The following is a 16,040-nucleotide window of genomic DNA, read 5'->3' as shown; positions in this document are numbered from 1 at the left end:
TAGCATTCTTGTGCTTCCTAAAGAGACAAGGAATTTTAATCACATAAATTTACTAACCCGGAACCTTCTTTCATGTTACATGTTTGCATCGAACTTTGGTGTGAGGTGATCCATCATTGGGTTCAGCCATTGAAGAAAACCACAAAAAGAGTGGGAATGAGAAGAAGCCATTACTTTGTGCCCAGACTAAGCCGGATAAGATGTTATTGGTGATTTCCAGTGTGGTTCGTGCTCCTTTTTTTAGTTTGCTTTCTGGTTTTTGCAGCCTGCCTACTGAGATCTTAAAGGGCTTGCCATTGGATCCTAATTATTTATGTTCTAATGGGATTCTCTACTCTTGAAATCCACTTCCCATCGTGCTTGGCAGGAAAGGAGTGAGCCACCTGCAAAGTTCAAAAGCGATTGTGCAGATGAAAACAAGGGAATGTTTGGCCTTGCAGCTTCGGAGCAATTACAGTAAAACACAAGCGTCAGACAGCAATCAGAATATCAGCTCAATGACTGACAGAGCTGGATTGGACAACGTAGGAGAGGAGGCTCCCTGCTCCTTCTCCCCAGCGTCCTGACTTTCTGCACAGCAGCAGGGGCAGGGTGACCCATAGGAAGGTGATGAGTGCCTAGAAATCCAAAGAAAGCTGGAGAGGTGTGTGGGTTCGCAGTTGAAGAGCTTTGATGCCAACCTGGGAGTATGTGTGCATAGCACTCAGCTACCTTAATAAGGACATGGAGGTGCATTTATAGATTTCCTATCATGTAAGGTGACAGGACGAGTGTCAAGAACATGCTTTCATCAGCGTTTAAGGAAATCACCTGATGTGGAAATGGGATCAGAGATGCCAAGTAAGTTTGCTCTAACCTGCCAATTCCAATTGATGAGCAGAGGTAGTGGCTACCTGAGGGCTATGTTGAGAGGGATTTTGAGGATGCGTCAGGCTCTGTGCCCTCCCAAAAGCCTCTGATTGGTTGGTTATGTCTGCCATGGATACAAGAAGGGATGTGATAGGTTGTATCCTACATACTTCCATTCTCATCGTAGACTGTGCGCACTGCGACGACACTCACCTGGCTCGTCCATCCACGTACTCTCCGCCACTATAGCGAGCCCTTTGACTGCTAGCATTAAAGTTCTTTAATTTTGTTTTTTAGGCCTCAATACGGCGGCAAGTTCTGTCCAGGTTCTAGCCGCATTTATCAGCTGTGCAATATTAACCCTTGTAATGAAAACAGCTTGGATTTTCGAGCCCAGCAGTGCGCAGAATATAACAGCAAACCTTTTCGCGGATGGTTCTACCAGTGGAAACCCTACACGAAAGTGGAAGGTAACTTGGTCTCTGTGCCCCTCGGATTACCACGTCTCTGTGCGGACAGCCACGTGAACACACGACCCAGAAGAAGTGGCTGCCGATGTGGCAGAGTTTCCATTTTTATCTTTTGTTCCCCAGATCTGTCTTGGCCCATTTTTTAGTTCAGTTTCATAGGTTTTGTTTATTTTTCCACACTTAATTTTTCACAAGACATCCTTTGTCTCCCATATCTGTAAGCCAAAGTATTCATGTGTTTGGAATGCACTTATATTTCTAAACTTACCTTTGACATTTCAGCAATTAAGCCTCCCAGGGATGTTAATTGAAATTGGTATGAATTATCCAGACCAAAAACTCATGAAACCGTATATGCCCCGTAGAGATGCCACTCTCAGTAACTGACATGTTAGATGGCTACAAGCACAGGAAGGCCTGTTTGCCAAGTGCACACACACACACACACACACACCCATGAATAAAAAATGTCTCATACTAGGTTCTCAGTACTTATTATAACTTAAAGTAATGGCTCGTAGTCCTCTTTCAAATTCAATTGTTTTTATTTTGGTCAAGCATCAAAACATTTATTTCAGTTCTAATACACAAATTGAATGTGCTTTCTATTACCTGTGTTGTATAAGCCATCACCCGCTCCCGTTGTTCCCTTCCGTTATTTCCATTCACCGGGTTTATGGGAGCTCATCCACGCTCCCAGGAAAAGGGGAACACGGGAATCCCAACTGCACACGTGTGAAGTGGAAAGAGACTAAATTTAATGACAACTCATAGGGGAGAAAACTGCAGGCCGTTCTGGTGCAAAAGTCCAAAATGAACCTAGATTATCAATTACCACAGAGCAGCCAGTGCAGTTAGAGGCGTCATTATAATGAGGAGCACCTCCGCATCAAAGACGGTGATGCAACTCGCTCAGTGCCAGCCCAGCCCGTCGCAAAGCATTGGTCTGTGTCTGGGTCACAAGAGCCTAAAGCAGATGAAAACAGACATGAAAATTCTGAAATCCCTGTCTTAGGAGGAAGCAACGAGGAACCTATATAGATATTGCCTGAAGAAAAGACACTAGTTACCTTCAAAAATTCAAAGAGTTTTATTGACTAGAAGGGAATTTAGATTTACTTGAAATTGCTTCAGCGAATAGAATTCATCCAAGGACTAGGAACTATGTAGCCACATCACCTCCTCCGAGAGACTTTACTTGCTGGCCTGTCCCAAATACCCTTCCTTCATATCAATCTTTGAACCCTTAATCTGCTTTATTCTGCATAACTCTTACTAGTGCATGAATTTATTTTGCACTAATTTTTGCATCAATTTGTTACCTTTTCCCCCACAAGAACTTAGGTTCTACAGAGATTTTTACAACTTGGGCTGAATGAACAGATTAATATCAACCGTCCATGGTGGAAGTGTGTCCCCTTACGAGCTGTGAGCTCTCCATCACTAGCAGCATTCAGTCACAAGCCCAGTGGTTACCTAGGAAGGACACTATCCAGCAGGTCCCACGGGACAATTCAGTAGAATAGCTACAGTTGCTTGCAGTTCTGACATCTGAAGATTTGTTTGCTCTTGGTTGTACTCTCCCATAATTCCACGCTTCTTATCTATGGGTCTTCCTCCAAGACTCTCTTGTCCTTCCCTTCATTTTCCCCTTCTGCTCTTTGCTTTGTATTCTTGGATATTCCTTGGCCTTTCCCACATCTTTCATTCAAATATAGTGTTTATGGAATCTGCTAATAGATTATGATCATCCTTTAAGCAGGCCCCGTCTTGAATACATATGAATTTTATAATGTGTAAGGTGTTTTTTGGTTTCAAAGTTCTTTCACCAATTTTGCTGGAGTTTTTACTAAGCAAGGAGCATGCCATTTCATTCACTCACTCACCAGATGCTTCCTGAGCACCGACTGCACGGCAGGCTCCCTGCCGGTGCAGAGCAGACTACACGGAGTAAAACAGAGCCCACAGCCATGGCTCTCAAAGCCCAGTGGGGAGACAGGAAAGTGAAGGCCTTCTTGTCCCTCCCTCTCCTCCTTTTGATACTTACTTAGAATCAGAAAAGACTGAGCACGATTGAAGCTCTCTTGACTTTCATGCAGTTTGGAAAAACAAGGGATGAGTTATTCGTAGGTCATCTTTGTCTTTATTCACATCCGTAGATCATCTCTGTCTTACAGTAGTGAGCTCTTCTCTTCTCCTGTGTGTCCCATGGACTAATTCAGAACTTGCTCAGGATCCTGTGCTGGGAAAATGGAATTTTCTAGAACTTGTTAATTCCAGCTCCCTAAGCTCATGTGCAAAAATTAGCAGGTGTTAAATAAAACTGCTATTTTAAAAACTCCTTGGTGGGAGAAAAAAATTAATCTATCCACACGTCTGCAAATTTGGGACACAATAATTGAACTTTTTCCCTCATTTTTGACCTTGTCCTTTACTGAGAGCTTTTATGAAGCACAACTGTTTGCAAACCGTTAGCACGTGTGTTGTAAGACTGTGGTCAGGGATACCGTGATGTTGCCCACCCACTTCAGGTCTCCTGAGAAATGCCATCTGGAGTTGCTGGCCTAGGAGAACTCTTCCTGTTTGAGGATCTAGCATAACAGCTTCTTTCTGATAACAAGAGCTCTATAAGTATAATACTGTTTTCTCTTTGCCTGTGTTGCCAGAAACTTAATGGTCAATAAAAGTTAATTTTTTTTAGCCTTTAGGTTCAGTTTATTTGCTTCCTCTTCTTTTTTGTGATAAGATTCTTCTCATGTTTTATGAACATTATTGAATATATGCCTTTTTTTCCAAAATGCCTAATTTCTCCCTCTTAACTGCTTGAATAAATATCTGTAGTAAGCCATGTCCTAAATCACTGGTCAGCAAACTATGGCCGATGGGCCAAATCTGACCTGCTTTTTTAAAAAGCAAAGTTTTATTGGAGATGGACAAATACATTTGATTTCACTCATATGTGGAATCTAAAGAAAAAAAACGAACAAACAACACAGAAACATTCACAGATACAGAGAACAAACTAATTGCTAGAGAGGAAGGGGGTTGGGAGCTGGGTGAAAGGGGAAGGAAATAAAAAGCACACATTGGTATTTACAAAGTAGCCGTGGGGGTGGGAAGTTCGGCATAGGGAATACAGTCAATAATAGTTTGATAACTGTGTATGAGGCCGGTGGCTACCTGAATAATCATGGGATTACTTTGTAAATTATATAATTATCCAATCACTATTCAGAACACCTGACACTATTATAAAATAATACCGAATGTCAACTGTAATTGAAAAATAAAATTTAAAAAAATATATAAATATATAGTTTTATTGGTACTTTAAACACTCCTTCATTTATATATTGCCAATGGCAGACCACAGTGCCTATGAAGTTTCAAATATTTACTATCCAAGGAGAGTGACTATACAACCCATGTGTGTATCGTGGCTATTACTAAGGATTCGAGAAATAAGATTCTTGTGTATTAATGTTGAAGTAGCTTTATATGGATTACTAAATAGCATTCCTATTTTTAAAAGCCGCATACATAAGCACATGTACCCAAACATGCCACACACACAAAACTGTAAATAACACTTTCCATTCTGATCCTGCTGGCATTCTAAATAAATGTAATCCATCCTTTTGGAGGCCATGCCATTCTCCTGTGATTCCTCTTGACCATGTCCTCTCTTGATCTCTTTGCTTCTAGAGGAAGATCGATGTAGACTGTACTGCAAGGCTGAGAACTTTGAATTTTTTTTCGCAATGTCCAGCAAGGTGAAAGACGGAACTCCTTGCTCCCCAAACAAAAATGATGTTTGTATTGATGGGATTTGTGAAGTAAGAGAACCTTTCTGCTTTGGGATGTCTGATATCATGCTTGTGTTTCCTCATATCAAATGCAAATGTGAGAAGTGTGGCAAGAGATTCTGTCTGCAGAAAAGCAGGTGGCGTGGGGTGAAAGGGCAACATTTTCAGACTGGATGTGAGCACTATCTCCAGGTTGCCCACTTACTTGCTGTGTGGCCCCAGTCTGATTTTTTAGTTTCCTTTTTGCTCCATCTTTATGGAATAGAGTGGAGATCCTGATATAGCCTACTTTGCATAGTGGTTGTAAAAGTTACATAAGAATGTATATAATAGTAGTAAACTTTTATTTTGTATTCACTAAGTACATTCACTACATGATTAGAGCCTCAAAAATGTGTGTGAAAGAGTCCTACTATGTATTTCTGTTAGTTTTCTCTTCTATTTTGGTACCCACATTCTTTTTAATTTGATTGTGAGATCTTCGATCTCTTCAGAGTCTGTGTGTGTGTGTGTGTGTGTATGTGTTTTGTCCAGCATTTTATGTTTCAGCAGTAGAGCTGACCCAAATAACTCATCTGCCATTATTAGCAAGAGAGACTTTTTATTCCAGTTTTACAGATGAAGAGTCTAAGCCTGGATAAGTTACATAACTGTCTAGACACGCACCTAGTAATGACAGAGGAAGGATTTGAACCCTGAGTTAGCCAAAGTTGGCACTATGCTTTTAACCATTAAGCTGAGCCTCCTTCCTAATGTTCTATAAGTACAGAAAACCATGGACCTCTCAGTTATTCTTAGCCACTGGCTTCTCTGACTTTTGATTTTTCTTGCTTTTTTGGCTTTTGTCATAGCCAGTGGGATGCGATCATGAACTTGGCTCTAAAGCAGTTTCTGATGCCTGTGGTGTTTGCAAAGGCGATAACTCGACTTGCAAGTTTTATAAAGGCCTGTACCTCAACCAGCACAAAGCAAATGGTAAGAGATGCTGCTGTTTCATTGCTACCACTGGCGGGACACACCTTTTGCTATTGAACAAGTTCAGGTGGTCGAGCCTTTACCTGGCTCACCTGGCTCATGGGAAACAGTGGCTTTTGGCACTTCTGTAAGAGCAAGGGAGGAGAGGTAGTTTTTTTAAGGTGAAGAGTTCTATCAATACATGCATCTCACAGATGTGTCACAAACATGCCCTCCTACTAGGTGGTTTTAATATGCTATCCAGGCTGGCACACCCCACATTCATTTGTTAAACAAAGAGTTTATTATGGAACTTGGCTAATACACCCTTGCAGTGTTAGATGGATATTTGAAGCAATTATCTAAACGTCTTGAGTAAGATTAAACTTCGAGCCCCGTTTTTTGAACATCACTGCGAGAATACATGGCTATCATTTTCTTGTAGATAGATGAAAAAGAAAAAGCATTCTTGAGTTTTGTGGCCTTGACGCGTAGCCTCTGTCCCCACACAACTGCCTAGGAGAGCGACATAGATTTCTCTGGTGTTCCTACCCCTTGGGAAAGGAAATAACTGATCATTTTCACATCCTAAGAGTAGAAAGGAATGTCAGTTAATGATGCAAAAACCTCTCTCTATAAAAATGGCCACCACACGTCTCTGAGTGCTTCTAGTCACCTTCAGTGGAAAACAGAAATGTCCTTTCCTCTCCATTCAGAGTACTATCCGGTAGTCACCATTCCGGCGGGGGCCCGGAGCATTGAAGTCCAGGAACTGCAGATGTCCTCCAGTTACCTCGCAGTCCGAAGCCTCCATCAAAAGTACTACCTAACGGGGGGCTGGAGCGTCGACTGGCCTGGGGAGTTCCTCTTCGCGGGGACCGTGTTTGAGTACCAGCGCACCTTTAACCGCCCCGAACGTCTGTACGCACCCGGACCCACTAATGAGACGCTGGTCTTTGAAGTAAGCTCCTTCTGTTCGCTCAGTTCTCAGCGCCTCTTGCTCAGCTTATGATGATGATCCCAATTTGAGCTAGTTTAACGAACTCAGATCCTTGTATTTTTTGTTTCCTAACAGGCTAGATTTCAGAGTGCGAAGGGGGAAAGAGAGCAACTCCATTTGGGGGGAAAGGGCAGGAATCCAATGGGTCTCCAAGGGAATGTGTGATTTGCACATTTACTTGCCACCCTTTCCCTGTTACACTTGGCCGTCCTGAATGCTCAGGGAGAGATAGATTAGGAATGCTTTTTATATTGTTCCAGTTTGTCTGTGTCCGCCATAGTCCATTCTAGCAATTCACCACATGGGTTCATGGCTCAGGAGATGGAGTGATACAGTAGCAAGAACAGGTGCTTGAGAGCCAAGAAAGTTGCAATCATAGCAAACCACCTTTCTCTTGTAGGTCGCCATTTTCTTACAGGTAAGAAAAGAAAAATAATTAATGGGTAATAATGGTCACAAAACAGCCAACATATGTGCCCATGATGTTGCAGATTGTGACCGGGTGCGTTTTCTTTGGTCCCCCCGATGTTTAGTTTGTGGGGTGGGGCTGCTCACTCGCTTTCAGTGGCCAGGGACTTGCTTCAGGTTTTGTGGACATCACACTGGCTCCCCCTTACTGAGGACCTACAGAACCGCACACTCACATTAGTCGTTTTGAGCTTCAGTTTCTCACCCACAAAACTGGGATAGAAAACCTGCCTCACTAACTTGCCAGAAAAATAAGCAATGAAGTGTGATGAGCGCTTGAAAAGTTTGCCTAACTCGCACAACTAGGGAAAAGCAGCGCTGAACGGTGGCCCAATGTTTCCAGCTCGGAGCTTGATACCTATGCTCGATCCGGTCCTACTGCTCTTCTCAACTCAAGGAAACACTAGCTTAATTCAATAACAATAACTATTATTACTAAGGAAAATGAGTAGAAGACAGTTAAAAACAATGACCACCTGTAACTTTGGATTCTAAGCCAGAAATTGTATGTACAGTATGGTTAAGCATACAGACTCTTAACCAGCTCTAAACTTGGGCAAGTTTCTTAACCTCTGTGCCACTTAATACCCACACTTGTGAAATGGGCAGACAATACCAGATAACCATTAGGGCTATTGTGAGGATAATCTGAGGTAAGGTAGGTGCTTACAGAATACTTGGCCCATAATATTTGTAACCACGAGCATCATTTTGTCTTCTGAGAATATCACATACATACTTTTTACTCTAAACCTCAGATCAAGACTAGCAAACTGCTGACCACAAGCCCAATCAAGCTCCCACATCTGCGTATTAAAACAAAATGAATCAATGCTTTAAAATAAGGTAATTTCTTATATTTAAAAATACCGATTTTTGACTTAAAAAAGAACTTCAGGCCCTAGTAGGTACAGTATTTGAGTTTGCAACCTAGGCCCTAGAGCTCTCCTTTTTTGTTTAATCCTCATGCCAGGACATTTTTCTATCTCTTTTAGAGAGCAGGGGAGGGAGAGAGAGGAAAAAATTGATGTGAGAGAGAAACATTGTTTAGTTGCCTTCTATAAGTGCCCTGATGGGGGATGGAACCTGCAACCTAGGTATGTGCCCTGACGGGGAATCGAACCTGCAGCCTTTTGGTTATAGGATGACACTCCAACCAACCAAGTCACACCAGCCAGGGCTAAGCCCTAGATCTTGACCTCATATGAGTCAACTTCCCAGTACCTTATGAACTTGAGGTACCAGGTCCTATTCCCTCTCCCTGTGTGATAGAAGGTCCCTCAAAGATTTCACAACACTGACTCTGAGAGAAGCCATCTTTACAAAATACTCTTCCAACCCTCTCAGGTCTTCCAGAGGATGAGCATAGAAACCCCAGAACAAACTGGACAGTTAGGGTGGTTGGAACTCGACCACAAATCCAGCCCTTGAAATTACACTTTCATTAAACCTAAGAAACAGGAATTGAGCTCTCTGCTTAAGGATTCCTGGTCTTTTTTTTCAAACCTTATTTTTAGATTCGTATATTTGTTCTATCTCTTTTCTATCCAGTGTCTAAGCCACAAACATCTTTTTCTTTTCTTTAGAAAATGTCCATTTTCTTTAGGGAGATATATTTAGCTTGCAAGGTATATGTTTTAGGGAAACATGGCTTCATTAGTTTTGCCAAGAGGACTTTGATCCATCTCTAAGCAAACATACGTACAGCACGTTTTCTGGCTGAAAAATAGTGTGGATCAGGAAGTGGGGTGAGGCTCTGCTCACAGCCTGCGCTGTGGGCAGTCAGAACCACGTGCAAATCATTCCTCGTGGGAAACGCGTGTTTTACTCCTTCGTGATGAGCAGCCATATTTTGTTTTGGTTTCCCCAGTTTTGTTCATGAGCACAAAGCTGTTCCCATAGGTGTTGCCAGTGCAGTTGGTAATTTAAGGTTTGCCGTTAAACATATATCATCTGTAGGAAAACCACAAAGAGTAAGCCCAGAATGACGGAAAGTGTGAAGCAGAATAGCCGAGTTCCTCCTTGCTTTCATCTTTAGAGCCTGAAATGTCCCCTGGCACTGTCTGTGTTGATCCCATTAACCAGATAATTGATGTGTTGTCATTGAGCATTGTACCAGCCTCAAGCCGAGCATTTCTTTGTGCTTTGCTTAATGTGAGCATAGCTCCATGTCTTATTCACCTGTATTATTTAGCCTTGACTACAGTGAAATCTTCGGGTTGTTCACTGGGCCCAAAATTTGTTCTGATGCTTAGGAACTCTTGTTGAGAAATAGAAGGATGACCTCAGTTGACCTCTCTAAAATTGGTCAAGTTCATCCATCTCTCTGTTTGCAAATATAGGCAGTGCCTCGAGGGAAAAAAAATGTTAAAATATAAGGGGAAAATATTGGGTAGATCTAAATAAAGTTATTTTTAAAATCTTCCCTAGGTTCAATTGGATATGTAAAGTATATTTTTAAAAATAACTTTATTACCATATGAATAGAAATAAGAACTATAATATCTCTATTAATACAAAATCAGTTTTGTTGCAATGGACTAGCATCACATTGGCTCAGCTATTGCTTTACAAAGCCACACTTTATGTGCTCGTTCTGCTTATAGAATCAATGAAAGCTTAAACTGATGTCCTAGGAATGTGCCCTGTCTGAAAGCAATCTAGAGGGAAATGTGTGATTAATTGGACATGAATTACTTGTATTTTTAAAGGAGTTATAGTTTCATTCAAAACTTGCAAATATGTTTGGAGCTTAGAAAAATCAAATCCAGGGACCTTGTATTATGCCTATTTTCTCTTTTAGAAATATTAGGGTTAATGACTTTAATATTTAAATTATACTTTATTCCTCTCAGGAGAATGTCAAGTTCCAGGCCAGTTTTTCACATGTACTCAGTCCTCTGCTAAATCGATATAACACAGTGGTTTTTCAAAAGTTAAAATCAGAGTTAGCAATAAATTACATTTTTTCCAAACCTAGACTACATATCAGTACTCAAGTAATCCATGGCTATATTCTTTAGAGGAAGTTCAAGTTCGTACGCCTTTCCATACAGCTATGAATTGAACCAAAATGAATACTTTCAGAGCCAAAAATATGTTCACTCCAATATAAAAATGTTGAATGTGTTTTACAATCCTGTGGGATGCTAAAAATCAAAGTGTGGGAACCTACCAAAAGAAAAAATGCTGTTCCATCCACAGAAATTATACATCTGTGGAAAAAAAGCACTTTCTCGCTTGGCCACTTAAAATATCTGCATGTTCACTGAGTTCTTATTATAGTGTAAAAATCAGCAGAACGGCATGTTTGCTGAAACACATGACGCTGGCTTTTGAAGGAAAATGTAACGTCCCTATTTTTATCTCATTTATGTATATTAATCAGGTCTTCCCAGTATCTTATAGCGAGTTCCCTTCTTCAGCCATGTTGGTGTGTATTGATTTAGGTAACTACCTTCAAAGGAATTTTCTTCTCCTTACTTCCTCTCAATGTCTGAAAAAAATTAAACATGTTTTGGGTCCCTTGTATTAAAACCTTGGGAACACTCAGTAGTTAAGACATAAATCATGTCTCAAGTGTTTAAAGGATGTAAAGAGTGAGTTTGGTGTGTGGGTCCCATTCTTTTTGGAAGCAGCACGGGCCGGACCAGGGACCAGTTGGCAGTATGGGCCACTACCTGTCCCCCTACCTGTGCCGCTCTGCATGAGTCACTTGAACTTCCAGGATCCCAGTTTTCTCATTTGTGAAGTGATTCCCCAAACTAGTGCTAAACTGATGTTTTCCACTCAATCCTATAGCACTGCCTTTAAGCTCTTTAACAGCACCTGAAACCCTATATTAGCAGGAAGACTTACTCATCTTGGCATAGTTCCAGGGCTGGCATAGTACCTAGAACATCATAGATGCTCAAAAAATAAAAAATGCAGTGGATCCTCAGCTCTTGAAGTTAATTTGTTCCAGAAGATTGTTTGAGAAGGGGTTTGTCCGAAAACTGAATCACCTGAAAAACACGTGGCTGATCCCACAGGTATCAGCATGAAAGGGCTATCCGGTAGGGAACTGAGACCCAAAGCTTTGTTAGACAACCAAGATTTTTTTTCCCATGAACAACTTGGTCGAGAACCAAAACGTTTGAGAACTGAGACATTCAAGAACTGAGGTATTTATTGGATGAAGGACGTCCAATGATAAAATTCACTTAAACACTTAAAAAGCAAAATCTTCTTTCCAGATTGAAAAATCATACATAGAAGCAATAAATAAATTAAATGAGAGCAGAGTTTCTCTGACCAAAGTCAGGAGTGACAGGCCCAGCGGCCAGCCTCTTCTTCCTCCACGTCTTTTCTCCCGTCCTGACCACAGCTGTAGTCTGGAGTTCTCTGAAAGGCCCAGACTTCTAAAGTACACACTCAGAAAACCACTGGATTTCATCATCTTCTAGGACTAGTCTTAGAACTGGCTAGAGTTTAAAGTTGAGTACAGTGAATAGCATTTAAAGTATTGAAATTTGATCTCCTAAATTGCATTTGAGGAATCAATACGGTTGCAAAAATGCTTGCCTCCCCCGAAGTGAATAATTTACACATAAGAAGTTGCTGACCAGTTGGTTCACAGGAGACACTCAATCTGCCCTCCCAGAGTGGTGGGTTTCCCAGATCCTTTTGCTTATTTCGGATCATTTTCTAGCACAAGGCAGGGCGATGCATTCCTGGGAACAATTGACTGCTGTCAGTTACCCCCAAGAAGAAAGTGTGTGGCCTGACACCAAATAAAAGAGTCTTCTGCTTCTGGTTATTTTTATATGTCAAAGCTTTACAGAATGTCTTCATAGAGAAGCTCAGTTTAAATGGAAAACAGACCTTTACTTTTATCACCGAGTCACGCGCCCACCCGATTTTAAAACGCAGTTTCCCTTATAAACATCCATTGTCCTCGGGACCTTGGCTCGCATGCTTCGACATTTGCAAGAGGTGCGTGTCAAATTGAGCATCGGTGGCCAAGGGAAATTCATAAGGATAATCAAGGATTTATATGATTGCCTTAGATCTTAAAATTTTTAGGCATTATTTAATCCATCAATCAACCTCTTATTTTGAAATACATGTATATGTAAATGAGCCGGAGAAGAGGAGCTAATTTTCCTGACCCTGTATTACATCTCTGCATTGCCCGCGGGAAAAGTCCTCAAGCACATGCACACCCCAGCACCACAGCAAGTCGGCCTCGATTTGGCAATCACATGCATTCCAGGTCACTGCCAACAGTTATTATAAATTAGATAATTTCTGCATATTTCTTTTATTCAATTCTTTCCACACAACATAAGCCTAGAATAAAGTCTAAGGAACTTGTCATTGAACTAGTGCCCTTGTCTGTTGTCTGAAAGGTGTCAAAGTCAGCTTATAGTTCAGTAGTCTCCAGGATATCAGGTAGACACCACCGTGTCGCTTACTTTGTCGGGTTTGGGAAGACCACGGAAAACTGTCTTTGCTACTTCCACACCTCACACTTAGTGTGTGTGTTGTGTAATGAATTAAATTGTCAAGGGGCAGAAAGGTGAAAACTGAAGATCAGAGTTCTAATGTACCCATGCCTTATTGCAAAATAGTGATTTAATCTGAAGTCTACTTATTTGTGCTGGGCTTTTGAGTGGGGCTGAAAACTTCATTCTTTCCATTTCGAGATTAGACGTAGGGCATGTAAGGTTACTGACTCTTCTTTGTTTAAGCATCCTGCAAGAGTCCTGTTGAATATGTAATTTTAGGGAATCTTGACAATAATAATTAAAAGCACTAATATTCTCTTTTTTTCTTGATCAGCTAAGGTGTCCACTCAGAGATGATCTAAGATGAGCTATTTTGCTGGCCAATGCCCTCTCTCCTTCCTGCACCCCCACCTGTCTCCTACCTGCCCATTCTTCTTCTCCCACATTCTTTCTCTCCTTCTACTTCCTCTCTCCCTCGTTCCCCATCTGTTTCTCTCTCTCTCTCTCTCTCTCTCTCTCTCTCTCTCTCCCTCTCTCTCCCTCCCTCCCTCCCTCCCTCCCTCTGTCTCACACACACAAAACAATGAATGAGTCACACACTCTACCCAACTGTCTCACCGTTGGAGGGCAGGTGAGGAAATCCATCGTGAGTGTTTCATTATAAGGTAACTTCATCTCTGTGCGATCGACGGTGACTTGGGATGACATGACAACACAGGTTGCTATTCTAAGACTGAAATATGATCACCTGTGTTTTTACAACATTCCTTTTTTTGAAGTCTTAAAAATAAAAGCTCTTCTTTATGTTAAAGAATTTTCCCTCTCTCTTTTAAGTGGCCAAAGGGGTGTTTAACTCTTTGAACCCCCTTCCCAATTGATAGTGTACCTGGGGGGAATGCCGAAGCCAAAAAGGATGGCAGCCTTTGTAATGACAGTACGTGAGAAATAGGTTAACCACAGGCCCGTTTCAAGGCAGAAAAAAGACATGTAAAGAAAATTACTATAATAAACAACTTCCTCCACTCTGTGGCAAAAGGAGATGATGGAGTGGCGGGGGGCCAGGTGGACAGGCACATAGATCAGCGAGGTGACAGTGTGTGAGCCCCACTGACAGAGCATCACCTTGTCATTTAGCTCATTCCCTGTGACCCTGCTGTCCAAGATCCCCCCAGGGAAGGGAGTCGAAATGAGTGAAGATGAGTTTTGAGATAAACACAGGGTAAGGGAACAGAGGTTAGCCAAGCAGCATGGGTCGAGCGAAGACACGAGACACAGAAGAGGCAAAGACGAAGTGGAGGATTAATGCAGAACAGATGATATAAAACCGGGAATCCAGGGGACAATTCAGAGGTGCTTTGGCGCTGCCACATCGTTTGTCTGGAGAATGCCATTTGCTATTAGAAGCGTAGGCCTCGGTAAATTCACAGCAAATACTTCTGTGACCGGTGGGAGGACACTATTCCTCTTCACTGGACTTGGAGGAATGTTGATGAGTTGAACTAGAACTGCAGTCGGGGTTCAGTGTGGCAGCCGCACGTTTGAAGCTGCCTAATATGTGCGTGCATGCCCGCATCAGGGTCTCTGTGTCGCTGCCTTGTGTCGGATCCGACTCTCTCACACATAGTAGGGGCGATGGTACCCAGTCGTGTTCTGCCAACTTTGCAGCACCAAGAAGGTTGCAAAGACAACTAACTCTCTTTTCACATCACGAGGGTTTCCAAAATTCCAGGAACGTACACAAACATGCATCCGCACTCCAAAATTGTACCCCCTTCTGGAGCATTAGTCCACATTTGGTGTAATTCGTGACTTCTCAGGAAGGGCCATTCTATAAAGCATATCGTTTCAGTTGTTAAAACAGTGGTTAAATAACACATCTAAATAAACACAGGGGAAAATGGATTTAGGAGGTTAAAAATCATGGATGCTTAAATCACATATTAGCATGTTCCAGAAATCAAACATTCAGGGTGGTATATAGCATGCTCTTGAATCCTAGTAATAAAATCTTTTCAATAGTTGCTCTGGCTGGTGTAGTTCAGTGGATTGAGCACCAATCTGCAAACCAAAGAGCTGCCAGTTCAATTCCCAGTCAGGGCACATGCCTGGGTTGTGGGCCTGGTCCCCAGTAGGGGACATGTGAGAAGCAACCACCCATGATGTTTCCCTCCCTTTCTTTCTCCTTCCCTTTCCCTCTCTCTAAAAATAAATAAATAAAATCTTTTAAAAAATCTTTTCGATAGTTGATACAGTTTTTAGAATTTTAAGTTAGAATCCTAGACATTGTGTTTCATAGCTGCGGAGGCAGTGTCGCGAGAGTTAAGATGTTGAGCTTTGGAGCCAGGCAATAATAGACACTCGAGTCCAGTGCTTCTGCTTACTAGCTTTGGGATCCTGTGTACTGGTTTCTTCATGTGTAGAATATTGGAATAGTGGAATATTAATAGCACGGTGCCTTCTTCATAATGTTATCAGATTTAAATGAGACCATGCGTGTGCAGTACTTTGCCCGGCGTACAGTAAGTTCTGCTATTAGTATTTTGTAAGCCATCAAACACATTACTGCAGACAAGAAACAAGCTTTCCAGCGCGCATTAAATAAAAAGCCAGTCTTTCCAGCCTGTCCATAACTCTTTGATTTCCATGGGGGAATTAGGACAATCTCTTTAAAAAAAAGGCCTAAATAATGAAACAAATACAAAGCTGGTTGAAGTCATTTATAGTTTTAACACTAAAAATTAAACATGAGAGCAAAAGAAAGAAGGCTGCTTACCCAAGATTACTCAATGTAACCTTTGTTTTAACTCTGTGTGCCCAAAGCAGAAACCGCACCCCCGCCGTTCAGAGGGCCATTGGTAAAGTCCAGCCCCCGTCTGTGGTTTTCCAACTTAAGAAGCTGTAAATTTTATAACTCTGCACCCTGTGGTCAAAGCTGCTGAGTGTTGTGTCTGAAGTCAGGTGGTTCGTGTGTTAAAGGTAGACATTAAACAGTTCTACTGAGGAC

General features: G+C 41.7%; 1 protein-coding gene across 1 annotated transcript in view; it reads left to right on the top strand.

Moving 5' to 3' along the window:
* ADAMTS18 (ADAM metallopeptidase with thrombospondin type 1 motif 18) overlaps positions 1–16,040 on the top strand; it is a 126,386-nt gene that overhangs the window by 88,003 nt on the left and 22,343 nt on the right. Inside the window, exons 13-16 of the mRNA XM_053916222.1 lie at positions 1,147–1,319; positions 5,025–5,155; positions 5,977–6,100; positions 6,796–7,040. Of these exons, the coding sequence (XP_053772197.1) occupies positions 1,147–1,319; positions 5,025–5,155; positions 5,977–6,100; positions 6,796–7,040 (673 nt within the window). The remainder of the gene's footprint in view (positions 1–1,146; positions 1,320–5,024; positions 5,156–5,976; positions 6,101–6,795; positions 7,041–16,040) is intronic.

Source organism: Desmodus rotundus, chromosome 12 (genome assembly GCF_022682495.2).
Source record: "Desmodus rotundus isolate HL8 chromosome 12, HLdesRot8A.1, whole genome shotgun sequence".
Taxonomy (NCBI): Eukaryota; Metazoa; Chordata; class Mammalia; order Chiroptera; family Phyllostomidae; genus Desmodus; species Desmodus rotundus.
This window is presented reverse-complemented; position numbering and strand designations above follow the sequence as displayed.